This window comes from Stylophora pistillata, chromosome 13 (assembly GCF_964205215.1).
Source record: "Stylophora pistillata chromosome 13, jaStyPist1.2, whole genome shotgun sequence".
Classification (NCBI taxonomy): domain Eukaryota; kingdom Metazoa; phylum Cnidaria; class Anthozoa; order Scleractinia; family Pocilloporidae; genus Stylophora; species Stylophora pistillata.
The window spans coordinates 3,902,509-3,919,572 of record NC_142531.1 but is presented as its reverse complement, the minus strand read 5'-3'; the positions used below and the strand labels follow the sequence as shown (position 1 = coordinate 3,919,572).

At 38.9% G+C, this 17,064-nt stretch overlaps 1 protein-coding gene across 4 annotated transcripts in view; it reads left to right on the top strand.

Moving 5' to 3' along the window:
• The window catches only part of LOC111336573 (uncharacterized), a 30,260-nt gene that overhangs the window by 4,663 nt on the left and 8,533 nt on the right, over positions 1–17,064 (top strand). For 3 of the 4 annotated variants that reach the window (XM_022942691.2, XM_022942693.2, XM_022942694.2), the window contains exons 2-23: positions 789–2,870; positions 3,172–3,681; positions 4,324–4,383; positions 4,926–5,006; positions 5,134–5,388; positions 5,712–5,924; positions 6,096–6,332; positions 6,821–7,083; positions 7,715–7,784; positions 8,178–8,462; positions 9,488–9,760; positions 9,927–10,241; positions 11,598–11,882; positions 12,982–13,210; positions 13,615–13,709; positions 14,255–14,503; positions 14,588–14,686; positions 14,825–14,931; positions 15,226–15,516; positions 15,769–15,906; positions 16,012–16,281; positions 16,379–16,558. In XM_022942691.2, the coding sequence (XP_022798426.2) occupies positions 2,783–2,870; positions 3,172–3,681; positions 4,324–4,383; positions 4,926–5,006; positions 5,134–5,388; positions 5,712–5,924; positions 6,096–6,332; positions 6,821–7,083; positions 7,715–7,784; positions 8,178–8,462; positions 9,488–9,760; positions 9,927–10,241; positions 11,598–11,882; positions 12,982–13,210; positions 13,615–13,709; positions 14,255–14,503; positions 14,588–14,686; positions 14,825–14,931; positions 15,226–15,516; positions 15,769–15,906; positions 16,012–16,281; positions 16,379–16,558 (4,593 nt within the window). In that variant the 5' untranslated portion in view covers positions 789–2,782. The remainder of the gene's footprint in view (positions 1–788; positions 2,871–3,171; positions 3,682–4,323; positions 4,384–4,925; positions 5,007–5,133; positions 5,389–5,711; positions 5,925–6,095; positions 6,333–6,820; positions 7,084–7,714; positions 7,785–8,177; positions 8,463–9,487; positions 9,761–9,926; positions 10,242–11,597; positions 11,883–12,981; positions 13,211–13,614; positions 13,710–14,254; positions 14,504–14,587; positions 14,687–14,824; positions 14,932–15,225; positions 15,517–15,768; positions 15,907–16,011; positions 16,282–16,378; positions 16,559–17,064) is intronic. The other variant, XM_022942692.2, reaches the window with a different exon arrangement.

Sequence of the window (17,064 nt, the reverse complement as noted above, 5' to 3'; positions counted from 1 at the left end):
GCCATTTTTGAAAGCCGTCTATGGAGCTACGTTATTAGTGGGAACATCGTTTCCACCATTTCAACTTTGTTGATATATCCAAATTATTTCGTTGCCCCCACCGACGCAGCCCCAAACAGTTTCTTTCGAAACTATCAGCCTTTATTCAGTTATATAACCATACATCATCCCGCGCCATCCGTGCGATGTGAAAATGATGAAAAAAATAGGTGCTCCTGTTGTGCAAGTGTCGATGGGAACTTCGTCCTGCTATTTTTAATTTGGTGTGCAAAATATACATCGTGCTGTTATAATCAGACAAAATTTGGTACTTGACAAGAACATAAAAAAATTAAATGCAGGGACTGATCTTTCATGAGATAACTCCACATTAAGATGAATTGTATTATTTCCACTGAAATCATTGACGATGCTTGATCCATACTGAAGTTGGAGAAAAAAGGGGGAAAAAGGGTAGTTGCAGTCTGTTTGAAATTTAAATTTTCAACTGCGTATTTGAAAGGAGTCAATTCACACCATCAAGGATGTAAGAAGGGGAAAATTTAAAATAAATAAATAACATTTAGATCCCTCCTCCCTTTGAGTAATTACAACCAGTTTGTGAAACAAATTCCATCCTGACAATCCCCTCTTGAGAATCATTAAAATGTCTTTTCTGGTTCGTCGCGTGTATGCCTCTGACTCAGCAAATGAACAGTGATTGACAAATTGTGGGCGAACTCCCGGATGAGGGGAATTTTTATCTCACGACCTGATATTTGTTATTTACTTTCCGACAAACCTTTTAGATTAACGCTTTCCTTGTACACGCCTTGCCATTGGTCGAGATGAGATTCCACTGACTACCTGAAACAATGATCTAATTGCCAGAATAGAGAAAGTGTTATCTACTTAGTGAGAAGAATGATTACACGCAGATCTGAAGATTGTGAGGCGAGTTGACTTAAAGATATCTCTGACAAGGAGTATATTCTTTGTGAGTATTTCCACTTTCTCCAGCTTTGAATGAAAAGCTTTTAATTTTTCAATTATCTCATCGATAACAATGTTTCGGACCGTCCTGAATAGCGGAAAAGGTTTCAAATTGTACAGCTGTCGATGGTTAAATCAAACGTCTTTGAAGCAAACAAATGAAAAACGCTTTAATTTGTGATACAAAATCGTTACTCGCTCAACGATGTCCTCATGGAACTACGGTAGTCCCTGGGTTAGGGTTAGTTGTTGTTGTTGTTGTTTGTTTTTTTTTTTGATACTATCCTTACCATTTGCTGTCTAAAGTTTCAAAAAATAACATAGAAGAGCAAAAGTTGAATTCACACCCATGTATTTATAAAAAGGCATCTTTGATCTGGTGTACAAATGCTAAATGGAACATCTGCTGGACCAGAGCTCAACTCACGCAAACTGTCACTTTTACCAATTCTCATTTCAAACCAACACAATGTAAAGTCAATCAACACTCGGCGATTGGCTTTACAATAGTCAGACCTTTATCTATACATTTTTTAAAGATACTGTTTCAGTGTTCTAGTTTGAAGCAACGATCTTTATCTACTGGCAAGTAATTGGAATGGCGTAGGTGCTGTTGTAACTACCTTTCATAGGTCAATACAAGATCTGCAAACTTCTGTCTCTCTTGTTAGTTCTGCTGTTTGGATTTTATGGTTAATTTCCGTGACTAATATTGTGTTTCAAAACTTCCAAGTAAAGATCGATTCCTCGTCACAGGTAAGAGCTTTTACTTTTATTGCTTTCAATGCAAAGCAAATCAGCACTCGGCGATTAGCTTTCTAATAATCAGACCTTTATCTGTACATTTTTTAAAGATACTGTTTCAGTATTCTAGTTTGAAGCAACAATCTTTATCTACGGGCAAGTAATTGGAATGGCGTAGGTGCTGTTGTAACTACCTTTCATAGGTCAATACAAGATCTGCAAACTTTTGTCTCTGTTGTTAGTTCTGCTGTTTGGATTTTATGGTTAATTTCCGTGACTAATATTGTGTTTCAAAACTTCCAAGTAAAAATCGATTCCTCATCACAGGTAAGAGCTTTTACTTTTATTGCTTTCAATGCAAAGCAAATCAGCACTCGGCGATTAGCTTTCTAATAATCAGACCTTTGTCTGTACATTTTTTAAAGATACCTTTTTAGTGTTCCAATATCAAACAACGATCTTCATCGACTGGAAAATAATTCGAATGACGTAGGTACTGTTATAACTACCTTTCATAGGTCAATACGAGATCTGCAAACTTCTGTCTCTCATGTTTGTTCTGCTGTTTGGGTTTCATGGTTAATTTCCGTCACTAAAATTGTGTTTCTAAACCGAGTAAAGATCGATTCCTTTTCAAAGGTAAGAGCTTGTATTTTCACAGTCGCTTATCCTTCAGTGTGCGACTAATCGTAACGTAAATCATTTTGAATTTTCTTTGGGGGAGTTTGTAAAATCAGTGTTTAAAGCAAAGAAAACTCGTTCTGATCTTGGAATAATAAAAAAACTGGTGCAGTTGTAAAATAGAACAAATGATATGAACCTTACTGGTAATGCACTCGTTACTGTTAATAAGGAGGTGTAAACTGAATGTATTTCAAATGTATCGCCTTCAGATCCTGATCCAAACCCATTTCTCACTCAAGCAGAGTAGTTTAAAATTTGCTTCGATGAAGACGGGTGACAAGTGATCAGCCTGCTATGTAGGTCCACGAAACCTTGAATCATGGACATCTACAAAAAGTTGCAAATGTATCTGAGTCGGTCTCTCCCTGTGTAAAATTCAGGGATGTTTTCTCTTTCTTGCAGGACATTCATGGTGCAAAACATCAATCGTAACCTTTGGTTCATTTTGTTTGCGGCTCTCGTCCAAACTGGTTAGTATCACAATGACATCCACAAGGGTTACTGATTGTGTGATTATATTGTATTGTGAGCTGGTATCAAGTGTCGGAACTGATCATCGAACAGATTGACTGGCTCTCACTGGCAAACCGACTAACTGGAAAATTGACAGAGTAACTGACTGATGACCAGCAGGCTGGATAGTTCGCTGGATGACCGCGGGCTCACTAGCTTACTGACTCAGGAATAGCCGATTGCAAATTCATCCGACGTGAAATAAAGGTCCAAGTCATAAAACTGCAAGACTCATCCATTTTTTCTTACCTTTTTCAGGTACAGCAAATTCCCCATCGTCAAGAGCTCGGGCGTTATGTTTCTCTCACGAGCAATGTCAAAATGGAGGAAGCTGCTTAAATCAAAGTTGTTTTTGTGCTAATGGGTATTACGGCCCAAAATGCGAAAATAAACGTCAGTGCGATAAAAATTTCCCTTGCCAAAACAACGGCACATGTGAGCTGGACCGGTGGACTAACACAAGTTTTTGCAACTGTAACCAGTACTCAGTTAGCGATGGTCGCTTTGAGGGGGTTTTCTGTGAAAAGAAAGCTCCATGTCACGCGAATGGTTACTGTTTAAATGGCGGCGTGTGCCGAAGAGATCCTTACCTGAACGGTGTCTTTTTCTGTAAATGTCGTCACGGATTTTCTGGACCTGATTGCCGGGAGATAACATCGTGTCGTAATTCGAAAGTTTGCCTGAACGGTGCAAGGTGTATAAGTAACAAGTGCTCTTGTGACGGAGATAGTCACACTGGTCATTTTTGTGAGTTGGAAGTCACTTCGGGTTAGTAATGCTTAAATTCACACCTGGTATGGTTTACAGTCACGCTCGACATGTAATGCTAAGAGTCACGCTTGGTTTGTATTGCTCGAAGTCACGCTCTATGCCGCGCTTTGTTTGTATTGCTCGAAGTCACGCTTTAGTGGTGTAATGCTTACAGTCACACCTGGTATGTACTGCTAAGTTTCGCCTAGGCTGTCTATTTCTTCACTGTTTCACCTTATCGCAGTGTGTCTTTTACGAAACTTGGATATGATTGAATAGACCCGACATTGCAGTCAAAATTATGGAAATACTAAGGTAAGAAAGTGTAAACCCTTAGAACTGTGAGCTGAAAATAACACGTAAAGGCAACTCACATTATACACAGTCCAAATCGATATGAAAAATATGAAATGGCATTTTCTCAGCTCAAAAAATACGTTCCTGAATAAAAGTTTGTAAGATTACAAGACAGAGTGCTCCTTTAGCGCGGTTGCAAATTTGTATCAATTTTGCTCAATGAAAGCAGTCTCAGTAAACACTTGCTTTCTCTTTTCACATAAATTTCGGGTGGATTCATCAGAATATTTAGTTCTCTCGTGAACAAATGAAGGTGTAAACCTTAAGAGCATAACTCATAAATCCTTTGTTCTTAATCTACAGCTCTTAATTATTCAACTGTCTTCCACTGGCCCTTTAATCGACTACATCTTGGTATGAAAGGTAAGAACTTAAATCGTGGCATTTCCTCCGTCAGGCTTTATATGTCTTTAAATCAGAATCAGAGATATCAATCGATGTCATTTCGATTGAGTTTCCCATTACCAGAACCGAACTAATATCAGCAGCCGATCAGAAAAATAGAAATATTTTAAGCAACCAATAACAATCCAAAATAAGAGTAAGAGTGCCATGTTGCGGGAAAACACAAGAGATCTGATTCGTAATTGTTTTTTGTTTTGCATCTAATTGGTTGAGAGGGTGACGCTAGATTTCTTGGGCCAATCACAGAGTGAAGTGAAGCAAAAGCCAGATTACTTTCAGCGCTCTACTGAAAATCGCCTAAAAGAGTGCAGTTCCCCATCTTTCTTTTAGAAGTCGTGATTATGGCAACAAAACGTTTACGCTTCTTCGTTAAAAAAAAAAAAAAACATATTTAAGCAAGTAAAAGAGTTGTGATATTGTTCCTCTCAGAACTGGTGGCCATAATCGTAACCATAAGTTTAATTAAACTGTTGCTTAGTTTCTTATATTTTCAACCTCAGGTGCAGCTAAAGTGGTTAGAGATGCACAGATGGGAAATGTTCTCGATATGATGAAGGCAGGAGGTGGTTGGGTTGACCTCGGTAAATAGCTGAACACTGAGTTATCTGTAGTATTTATTATTGATTGATTTATCTCTCTATTTATGTCTTATTCGTTCCTCCACGACCTCATGTGAGCACCTTGCTTAATCTTAACATTTTTTTTTAGGCCAGGTTAATAACCGTTGCCTCGAAGACCTAAGCAAGTGCCACGAAGGTATTTCCATGTCGTTCTGGCTTCAGTTTACTGACGGGCGTCAAGTGATAACACTTATCAACAAAAACATCACGTTACTGTCTGTGCATGTTAAAGACTACAAGAATATTTTTATAAGGTTGAAAGCGGGCTCCAGTATTTGGAATATTAAAAGAAGCTGTTTTCCCATGGGATGGTTCCATCTGGCAATAACTTGGAATCACCGAAGTAAGTAATGGTTCGACTAACAGAGCTGTCACTAATGATTATGATCGATAATTGTATGAACCGTCCAATTTGATGCTATTTTAATAAGATGACGGAGAAGTATAGTCCTATACAAAGATCCTACAGGCGTTTGTGGGCATACTGGTTTTCTTTTTCTTATCTTGACACCTTTTAAGTTTTAGTAATACCCGTGCTGAAAATGTTCCCACAATAAGTTGTGTAAGGGTTTAAAGTAGGTAACATTTTAAATAACTTTGATTTCTTCGTTCCATCTGCATTTCTGTTTATCTTGATATTTTTTACCCATCTTCTTCGTCGTTTAGAATTGCATTATTATGAAAATGGTCACCAAGTGCGTGTGTCTTCCGCTTCTTCGGCGCTGATTCGAGAGGATGCTAGCCCCTTTGGAAACTCAACTAAGTTGTCTGTTGGAGGAAACCAAGGTCAAGGAGCGTTTTCTACTCTACGAATGAGCGACCTCGCCTTATGGACGCGCGCATTGTCCATTGAGGAAGTAGGAGACGTGTATAAAAAGAGTAAGTTGTTTGCCTCTCGCTGAAACAAAATCATTAAAGGATTAGCCAGGATTGAATCCTGGTTGTAATTGTGACTATTCGAGTGAAAATTAATTATGTTAAGTGAAATTGTTTGATTAATTCACAATCTTTCTGTGAGGTTTGACAACTGTATTGCCCATATTTTGCCAGAACTTTCATCTCCACTCACAACGCGCTGCCTCTTGGTTCCCTGTTCATCAAACCAGTGGTGTGAGGATATTAGCAACGATTCCCGCAACTTCACTTGCATCGAACCTGCTGGTTTCTACTGCAGTTTTGACAACAGTTCTTGTCAATGGCTAGATTCGCCCCTCAATAATAGTTATTGGAAGATTGTCAAAAGATATGGTTCTTTACGTCATGATCATACTACGAACTCTTGCGCAGGTATTATCTTTGGCTTCAGCTTTTGAAAGAACTGAAGTACTCTTGTCATCTTAAACTCTAAATTCGGGTTGTTTAGGATGTAATGACCGTACATAGGTTGCTGTAAATTTTGGTTAAAGCGTTAACGCACTTTAGAAAGCACTTTAGAAAGTCTATGAAAAACCAGAACACGTTAGATCTAATATTCGAAGGATTGACAAGACATACAAGAGAATTTAGAACCAATGTACGCTTATAATCGTGGAATAGCGCTATCAGCATTTTGAACAATCTTCCTTGGGCAAAATGGGGGGACGATTTCCCAAGATTTCTTCATTTAAAGTTGGCTGCCATCTTGGATCTTTCAGTGAGTGGAAGGTTGAGGACAGAGAGAAACTTGTTCTGAGGAGGGGGAAGATAAACGTGAGTAAACAGGGGGGGGAGGAGGTAGGAGCCCATCCCTATCCCTTATCGTCCAGTCTTATCCTAAAATAAAATTTCTTTACCAGGTTCCCAGAAATTCCTAGGCCTAGTTTCCAGCAAAGGTAGACTTAGCAGTGACGTCATCATTCCACCATTTTCAAAATCGAGTGTCCTTTGGAAGAAGGTGGCGATATCGATGTGGTATTACATGGAGGGATGGACGAACAAAACATTATATGTTATCCTACAGACATCGGCTGAATATAAAGAAGTATTTACCGTCAAACAACGGCAGAATCGACTATGGACATATTGGGATCTGCAAGTCCCTGTTAACAGTTCTTTCCAGGTGAGTGGAGTGCATATTTTCTTGAGTTTCTGTGATGTGTTTCTTTCGTCTTTTTTTTTCAAAATCAAAGAGATAGCGATCGGTGTAATGATTATTGTTTATTTTGTAATGATAATTGTTGATTTTGTAATAATAATTGTTTATTTTGTAAGGATGATTTTTTATTTTGTAATGATAATTGTTTATTTTGTAATGATAATTGTTTATTTTGTAATAATGATTGTTGATTTTGTAATGATAATTGTTTATTTTGCGATGATGATTGTTTACTTTGTAATAATAATTGTTTATTTTGTAATAATAATTGTCTATTTTGTAATAATGATTGTTTATTTTGTAAGGATGATTTTTATTTTGTAATGATAATTGTTTATTTTGTAATGATAATTGTTTATTTTGTAATAATGATTGTTGATTTTGTTATGATAATTGTTTATTTTGTAATGATGATTGTTTAATTTGTAATGATAATTGTTTATTTTGTAATGATAATTGTTTATTTTGTAATGATGATTGCTTATTTTGTAATGATAATTGTTTATTTTGTAATTATGATTGCTTATTTTGTAATGATATTTGTTTATTTTGTAATGATAATTGCTTATTTTGTAATGATAATTGTTTATTTTAGGTTATTTTACGAGGTGAAATTAATGGCAGCGGAGGAATTTTCGTCGACGATATTTCCGTGGAAACTTTCAGTAAGAGACCATTAACGAATAAGAATATGAATTTTCTCTCTGGCACAAAATAGTCTCAAATAGCCAGGAATTCAGGAAGAAAAATAACAATAGGGAGCTATTATTGTCATTTGATATTATTTTTGTTATTGACACACTTTCTTGATCGAGTTTCCATCACCCTCTCCTAGGCCTCCTTTACCGATATCATTTCTAATACTGTGGTTATATTTTGGGTGGAGTGATCTAATTGGTTTTCCGCGCTTTGTTATCGACGGCCTTTCTCCAACATGCGAGTGGTTTATTTCAGCACTCAGGCAGCCTTAGTGATGAATCACGAGACAGATTTAGAAGTAAGACAGTTTAACTCCTAAAAAGGGACCTATATCCTCAGTCGCTGAATTTATATTTTAGGTTCTCCAGCCATTATTCCAAGGAAAGTCCATTACTTTACCACTTTACAAAACTCAACTTCACTAGTTTGCGCCGTCTACAATGCTTCTAACATAACCTGGTACAGAAATAATAATCCAATCCAACAAGACAACCATTACACCATATATAATGAAATGAGAGGTGACAAAAATGTGAGTGTGTTGAAAGTCACAGACACCAACTGTCAACTGGCGGGAAATTATACTTGCGTGACGGCGAACCAATTTGGCAGTGTCCAGCGGCAATTTACTCTTTCCATATTTGGTAAGTAGAAAAGGAGTCAAAACGGGGAGATAATTTGCAATAGGGTTGGTCTGCAATTCGTTTTTCGGAGGAGTAAAGATTGTCTCAGAGATGCTATTCCACTCAGTTGCGTGTGGTGAAAATACGAAGAGGACCACACACTTATTAATTCAACGTAGTTCAAGATGAAATTTTAAGTGGTTCCCTCCCATTCTTTTTTGGGATCACATCGATAAAATAGAGTGCAGAGTAAGGTTTGCCAAACCTCACGGTGAGGTAAAAGGTAATTTCAAACTGTTGGTTCTCGCTATTTCTTTTTCTTCAAGACGATTATGGAAAGGACAATTTCAGTTCCCGATTTAGTTAAGTCCATTTACGTAGCTCCGTGCAATTAATACCCTAAATTACATGAGAGAGGCGACAGTCGATTTGACTGGACGACTGAGGAAATAACTCACAGCGAAGTGGTTGTAAACTAAACGACAATCGAAATATCGAGAGGGCGTCGAAGAAAATTGAGACGACAGCGGCTAAGTTCGAAACAGTGAAGGCTAAGATTGAGACGATGACGACAAAATCGGGACGAGAACCAAGAAGAATGAATCGGAGACGACTACAATCGAGACGATTACGACAAAAATGGAGGCGATGGTGATGAAGATTGAGATGACAACGAAGAAGATCGAGACGATGGCCACAAAATTTGATATGGTGAAGGGAAAAGTCGAGAAGATGACCGCGAAGATTGACACGTCGAAGATAAAGTTCCAAATGGTGAAGATGTAAATTTCGATGACAACGACAAAGTTGGAGGCACGACGGCGAGGATTAAAAAGATGAAGACTAAAAAAGAGGCGATGATGACTAGGAACGAGATGAGAACGAAAAAGTGGGATGGAGACGATACGAAGATCGAGGCGATGATAAAGAGGATCTTGACAATAAAAATGTAGATACATAAAATAACAACTACTGATCGGATGGAAAAGAAGATTTCATCATCGAGTTGCAAATTTTCTTATTTTCGGTTTTTCTCTGTTTAACAGATGTGCCTCAACCACCTTCAAAAATGACGATAGACAGTTATTCAAAGCGGATCAGATGGACGGAGGAACCTGGGTATGAATGTCTTCCCAAGGCACATTTTGTGGTAGAATACAAGAAGAAATCGTCAGAGAATTGGACATTTGCTGGTTACTTTGACGACGGAGTATTCGATCTTGTAAACGTCTCTGAAGGTGAAAAATATACCGTTAGAATCTTCGCCAAAAACTTCATCGGAAGAAGTCGAGCATCTCCCATTACTTTTTGGACAAACAGTAAGTTGAGATAATATTTTTTTTGTTACTCTTGATGAGGGGGGGGGGGGGAAATTTGATGTATTTTCTTATCACTTACGATGATCGAACTTTGTAATATTTAAACGTTTAAAAATAAAGCAATTAAGGTTTGTTTGTTTGTTTGCTCTTTTCTTTTCCTCTTGAGTTAAACCAAGCGAGATTCAGCTCTTTGTCAACGATACGGTCGTTCAGAATTCAGAGAGGATAGCTTTACACAGAGGACAACAAGTGACCTTAGCATGCAAATTTAAAGCCGAACCGAAGCCCACTGGATTCACCTTATGGGTTCCCTATCCTCACAATGTATCCATAGATTCTCAACATCGGATCAGCGAAATAACATGGAAAATTGTTCTTCGTGTAAAGAGCGTGAGCTGTCTTAACACTGGTTCCTACTCGATTGAACCACGCAACTTATTGGGAAGCGAAAGATCAGTATCTGTTAAGTTGGCAGTCAGTGGTGAGTGTGGCTTCAATTGTTTCAGGTTTTTGAACCCATTCGTATTACTTAATAACTTCTAAAAGGGATTGACATGTAAATTCTCCTTGAAATATCAACATATCAACCTGCGAAGAAGTTATGTGAGGAGACAGACTCAATTATTAGTTTGGATATATCAACAAAGTTGAAACGGTAAATTGGCCACGGTAACGATTACAAAAGCTGACGTTTCGAGCGTTAGCCCTTCGAAACGTCAGCTTTTGTAATCGTTACGGTGGCCAATTTACCATTTCAACTTTTGTTGATATATCCAAATTATTTCGTTACCCCCACCGGCGCAGCCCCAAACAGTTTCTTTCGAAACTATCAGCCTTTACTCAATTATTAGTTAGCTGGTGTTCTCTTGGTGCAATAGCATATTAACTTAAATGATTTACAAGGAAATGTGTGAGGGTCACCAGTTAATCGGGGGAGATGAGAGGTTATGAAAGTTAGAAGAAAGAGCTAGTAAGATGCTAAAGCTTTAATGAAAATTTTTTAACTATCATCATCTTGACAAAACACTTAAGTCATGTATAAACCGCCTGTCGAAGCACCCTTATTTTTGCTTTAGAGGTCATTGTAGCTCCAAGAATTGATCGGCCAGTCAAAGTTCACCTTTCTCGGTCGTTTCAAAACGACAATTGGACGAAGGTAGTGGTGATAGGCACCTTAAAATTACAAAGAAAAATTATAATATAACCAAAGTAAAGCGCGGGCTCTGATTGGTCAATTCAGCGTCCCCCATCTGTCCATGGGTGTATGCTGCTGACGTGAGCAAATGCAAAGACTAGTTTTCCGCGCACACTTGTTTTTTCTGGTCACGTAAGATTTCTTAAATAAAAGGAAACTCTAAAATAAAAGAAAGCTAGAGTCGCTTTCGGCTATCGCCTCGCTACAGTGTATCAATGTTATGTTATAAAACAAATGGTAAACGCCACAGTGAACACTATTGAGTTATGGATGCACTTGGGAGGTTTGCTAAGCACTCAAGAAGCTAGAGTCGCTTTCGGCTATCGCCTCGCGCGACTCTTACGCTTCTTTCGTGCTTAGCAACCTCCCGCGTGCATCCATAACTCAATAGTGTACGCTGTGATGTTTACCATTTGTTAAAGAGGTGGCTCTGACTGAACTCTATTTCAAAAAGGTTTGGGTCAATGTTAGTATCCGTTGAGTGGCAATAAGTCAGATTAATGTCAGGTTAGGGGAGGGGTCGGGTGCAAATTTTCTCGGACACTGACATTGATCCAAATTTCTCTTGAGATAACCGTTCGGAGAAAGGTAGTTCTCTAAATTCTGACCACTTCCTTCTACCTTTTTTCTCTTTTTTTATAGAACCAGATCCACCGAAAACATTCAACGTCGTTTTCATCAACATCACGTCTGTAGTCATATCATGGTGGGCTTACTGGTGTAATGGCGCACCGCCACGTGAGCTGCACGTGCGATATAGACAACAGGGTTCAACTGTTTGGGAGTTAATAAAATACAAGAATCCACCCAGAAAAGTGATCTTTAGGAGCAAGTTTAAATACAAAACAGAATACGAGTTTCTAGGTTCCACCGCGTACAATGGTCTGCGGAGCGAATACAGCAGTGTTGTTAAAATACGCTCTCCTGGTATGGCCATTTTTAATGTGTAAATATATTTTTTTTCAGATTAAACAGTTCATCTACACCCCCCCTCCTGATTAAAATTCATACAGATATCAGTGACGGACGGGAAGACGTAAAACGCAAAGCCATTTCGATTCTCGAATGTACTCCTCGACTGCATTTGAGTTTCTTAATAACGCTCTGAGTTGTCTCACTAAAAAACCCACGCCCACCCTTATTGGACTCTTGTGATATGGACTTTACCTTTTTTTCTTATTTTACTATTGGTTGTTGTGATCACCTAGCTTACGACACTCAGTCGAATGATAGAGCTTTTACCTGGTTAAGACTTGCGTACGTGTTCAGGCCTCGCCATCCTCAGCTATCAAGCGATAGAAATCTCCATCTCGTATTTTAACTTTTAAAAAGGAGTGGGCTTTTAATATTATCGTTTTGTACTTCAAAGGAGTAGCAGTTTATGACCAGTTATGACTTAATCGTATTCTATGCTGCGTGAGAGAATATTTACTCTGGAATTGAGCTCCCTAGATTTCAACTCCTAAGACATGCTTGGCTGAAATCTCAGGACGTCGTGGGACTTGAACGTTATGTGGTGAACATGCACTGTGATGTTGAATTCAGTGATAACCATTTACGTTCCAGTGTATCGGTCAGGGCTCAGAATAACTGTTATCTAAGTTTAGCTTATTATTCATTATAACATAACCAAAGTAAAGCGCGCGCTCTGATCCGCGCGCGCTTGTTTTTTCTGGTCACGTAAGATTTGTTAAATAAAAGGGAACTCTTTAGCTACAATGTATCAATGTTATGTTATAAAACAAATGGTAAACACCACACCGTACACTATTGAGTTATGGATGCACTTGGGAGGTTTGCTAAACACTCAAGAAGCTAGAGTCGCTCTCGGCTATCGCCTTGAGCGACTCTTACGCTTCTTTCGTGCTTAGCAACTTCCCGCGTGCATCCATAACTCAATAGTGTACGCTGTGGTGTTTACCATTTGTTAATTAATATACTCGGTTATTCAGTTACTGATGTGTTTTCACTGCGTCTATATTTTATTTAATTGTTTATTTTTCATTTGTTTGTTTTAATTGAGTAGATCTCACCAATGTGACCATGACAAGCAACTTCACAGGTCCAGCCAATACGACACTGACAATCTACTGCTTGGCAGTCAACCTCACAGCTGTATCTTTTTCTTGGACCAAAGACTCTATGACCCTGCAGGCTTCTTATCGCGTAAAGTTTGACGTCAACAACATCTCTTCTGTATTGACCATAAGATTTACCAAGAAGACTGATTCAGGAAACTACACATGCAAAGTCAGGTACAAACAGCTCTTCTCTTGTAGTAAAGCGATCTTTGAATAGTGAAAAATGTAAAGATGCCGAAAAGAACCAGTTTTTAATGATGCCAAAATCAGTCTAGGATTCCGATTCATCATACCTTTTCTTATTTTATAAGTGTGATAGCGGAGCCTTAGTGTGCGAAGCGCACCGGCGAAGCGTCATACCTAATAATATACAATTCATCACATTCTTCATCATCATCCACGAGAGAAACAGCCGAAACTTCAACTAGTGATAAACTAACTTTTCAAACACAGGAGGGGTTAAAAGCATTGCCTCATGACGATTTGATTTGACCCTGATCGCTTCCGAGAGTTACCTGATTTTTCCAAGCCACTATGATACTTTTTACTTAGCATGTATTCGTTTTTTATGTTTGTAGCAACTCTAAAACAAGTTTTGAAGAAACGATAGGCGTGGCCGTATCTGAACCTCCAAGTGTACATATCAGTCCTCTTGTAAGAACATTGTTTGAAGGTACGTCATCATAGGGACACGTAAACATCCGAGAAGTCCATATTCCTGATTAGAATAAATACTCCATTTTCCATACTTCCTAACCAATCTGTGTTGTTCCTTCTTTCGTAAAAAGGTTGTGCTTGCTCATCGTCATAAAATACATAATAATAAAGTAATAATAATAAAGTATTATCGTTTGTCTCATGATGTGGTCACTTATAATTATAATGTGTATCGCGACGTTTCGACAGCATCCTGCCAGTCTTCATCTGACGATAATTATCACATCATAAGTGCTACAAACTAGAATACTTTATTATTATTGTTCTTTCCGTTCAAACGAATTCGACGTTGCTCTTCATTTAATAGTTTATTTACCGTTCTTGACGACCAATATGTTTCTATAAAAGAAATGACAGCGTTTGAAGTTAAAAGATTGAGACCCTGGTAAAAAAAAAAAAAACATCTTAAATGGCTTGTGATTATTTTTGTGCACTAGCAGGTCTACTGCGAACATGGCGTCGTGCAAAAGCGCTTTTGACGACGTATTTCTTTCGTCTCAGGGGACAGTGTGTCTTTTCATTGTCATCTGTTAAGTGGTAACATATCACGGCTACACGTCACTTGGTACGAAAAGGCTGAAGACAATCCAGAGAAACTGATGAGCGACAAGAATGACTCCCTGTCACTTACTGTTAAAGGAACTCTACCAAGTAGAAAGGACAGTCACTTGTCATTTTACAGATGCCTTGTGCGAAATGCTGATGGTGTGGGCTCCAGTCCCCTAGCCAAACTAGTAATACTACGTAAAGGTACATTAAGGAGGTTTCTGAGTTGTGCCAGCTGTTGAGGTTCGTTCATTAAACGGTACGTTGATTAAACTATTTCCTGCACAGGAGATGAAGCCGTTTGTGCAAGTGAAGAATCGCATGAAGTCGCGTGGTCAGTGACGTCAGCAGGGATGATTGACGAGCAGCAGTGTCCTTATGCTATTGGTAAAAAGAATTTTGAATTGAGGTTGATCGTGATTTAGGAGAGTTAACTGACGTTTGAGACTTAATGTAGCTACGTCTCTGTTTGAACATATTTTCTGAGTGGTGTAAGAGTCTAATGATTACTTTGTTGTCACCTAGGACAGGCAAGGAGAAGATGCATTAAAACCGGCCCAAAATCCGTAGAGTGGGGAGAAGTCGACTTCTCAGACTGCATTTCGCTTCAAATAAGGGAAATACACGATGAGGTGAGGAGGCCCGAGCGCCAAAACCAAATGTAAGATAATTTTAGGACGTGTCTTACCCATGAGGTTTTGAAAAATATCCTTTTCAGAACTGAACCTATTTTTTGCGCTCTTTTTCAAAATATTTCTGAGTCCGTTTTTAGTTTATCTATGCCTTGTATCTCCGTGAACACCTTCCTTCCCATGATATTTTCCCATGGTATTTTTCGTTCGTGAAAGGTTCGCTTAAAAGACAGTGACTCATTACTCCACCCAAAAACTGTTTTTTTTTCTTTTTTTTTTCCCATAATCCTGTAGGTAATAGCAGTGACAGAGGGTTACACGGTGAGCAGAACTTTAAGCAACATACTCGAGGATCTTCAAAACGCCAGTGCACCCCACGCCGCTCCAAGTTTGGGGGAGAAATCGCCCTCAATGTATGTGAAAGATCTGACAACTTCTGTTGATGCACTGAGAAGACTGATAAGGTACAATGCTGGACAAAGAGAGAAGCCTCTGAGCAATAACCGCGACATCAACAATTTAGTGAAGACTTCTAGCAACTTACTGAAACTTTCCAATTTACCAGCATGGAAAAATGCACTCAAGGTATTGAGAAAGCGTGTATTAATCTCGAGGCTATTGCGACAAGCCCCATGATCAAATCTTCCACTACCACGATTCCCTTTTTAAAAAGATGCTTTCCTACAAACTTGCTGATCCTGTCGCTAATGCAGGATGCCTGCAACATGTTAAACTAATTTGAAGCCTAACGAGTTCTCAGAAGCTCACTTGGTGGATGGCGCGACCACGAAAGTGGTTATGAATGATCAATCATTCCTTCATCTTTTTTTTCCCCAGAGAACCAATGACTTAGCCTACCAAATGATCTCAGCAATTGATGAGTACGGCCATCATTCTACCAACAAGACAAGTGACATTCACGTAGATGCTAACAACGTTGTTTTGATTGCAGTCAAAGTTTCGGTCAACAGTTCTGTAAGTAAAGTTGGCAGGAGGCAATAATTTAGTTTGATTGAAAGAATTCACTATAAATTTACCTTTACCCTCAATCTACACTAACCTTTACTTTATCGCCTACAGACTTCCACGAGTGGTATTCGAATAACTCACCGTCAAAGCTCACTTGAGCTTCCATCGCTGCTTTTCAGCCGAAACAACACCTCAGTGACTGTGGTGAGCGTGTTTTTCTCTACTCTGGGTCAAATTCTCACTCGTACCAAGGCTCTTGATACTTCCTACCTCAGTGGATCTGATTATCTCCTCAACTCACGGTTGGCGTCAATCACAGTCAGGCCACGCCCACCTAACGTCATTCAACCACCCTTTAAATTGGCACTTGAGACGAACAAGGTAACCCGTTAATTTCAGTCAACGTTTCCAATGTTACTCTATAGGCCAGTTTCTACCGAGTCGTGTTCAGAAATCATCCATTTCTCTACTTATGTAGGTGGCATTTGCTGGACCTAAGAGAGCCTGTGTATTTCTGAACTTAAAAATAAAAAATAACACAGCTTGGTCAACAGATGGATGCAATGTTGTCTCCTCGCGCACCAACAGAACAACTACAAGCTGTGCGTGTGATCACATGACCGTCTTTGGAATACTGATGGCGATGAATGGTGACAAGGTAACATCTAATCCTCATGTATGACCCAAATCGCCAACGTGTTCTAGTCTGCCGCTCAGTTGTTAGAGTACCCCACCGCGAAGTCGTATCTGACTTGCGTAAAGGTTAAAGTAACCAGGCTTTCGATGTTATTGCATCGCATGTATGACTCAAATCGCCAACGTGTTCTAGTCTGCCGCTCAGTTGTTAGAGTACCCCACCGCGAAGCCGTATCTGACTTGCGTAAAGGTTAAAGTAACCAGGCTTTCGATGTTATTGCATCGCATTAGAAACGAGCAAGGTTGATTTGAACTCCTTCAACCATTCTTATGATTTAAAAGTGTGGTTTCCAGCGTCTCCTTCCTATAGAAAAAGTTCTCTGAGTGGCGTCAGAACTTGAATCATACTGCGCAAAACTGCATTTCACCTACGAGGCAAATTTTCTATTGTAGTACTTGTCTAGCCCGTTTTGGAACTGCTAGAGGTGGAGCGAGAACAATCGTATATTTGGATCCACAGGTGTGCTT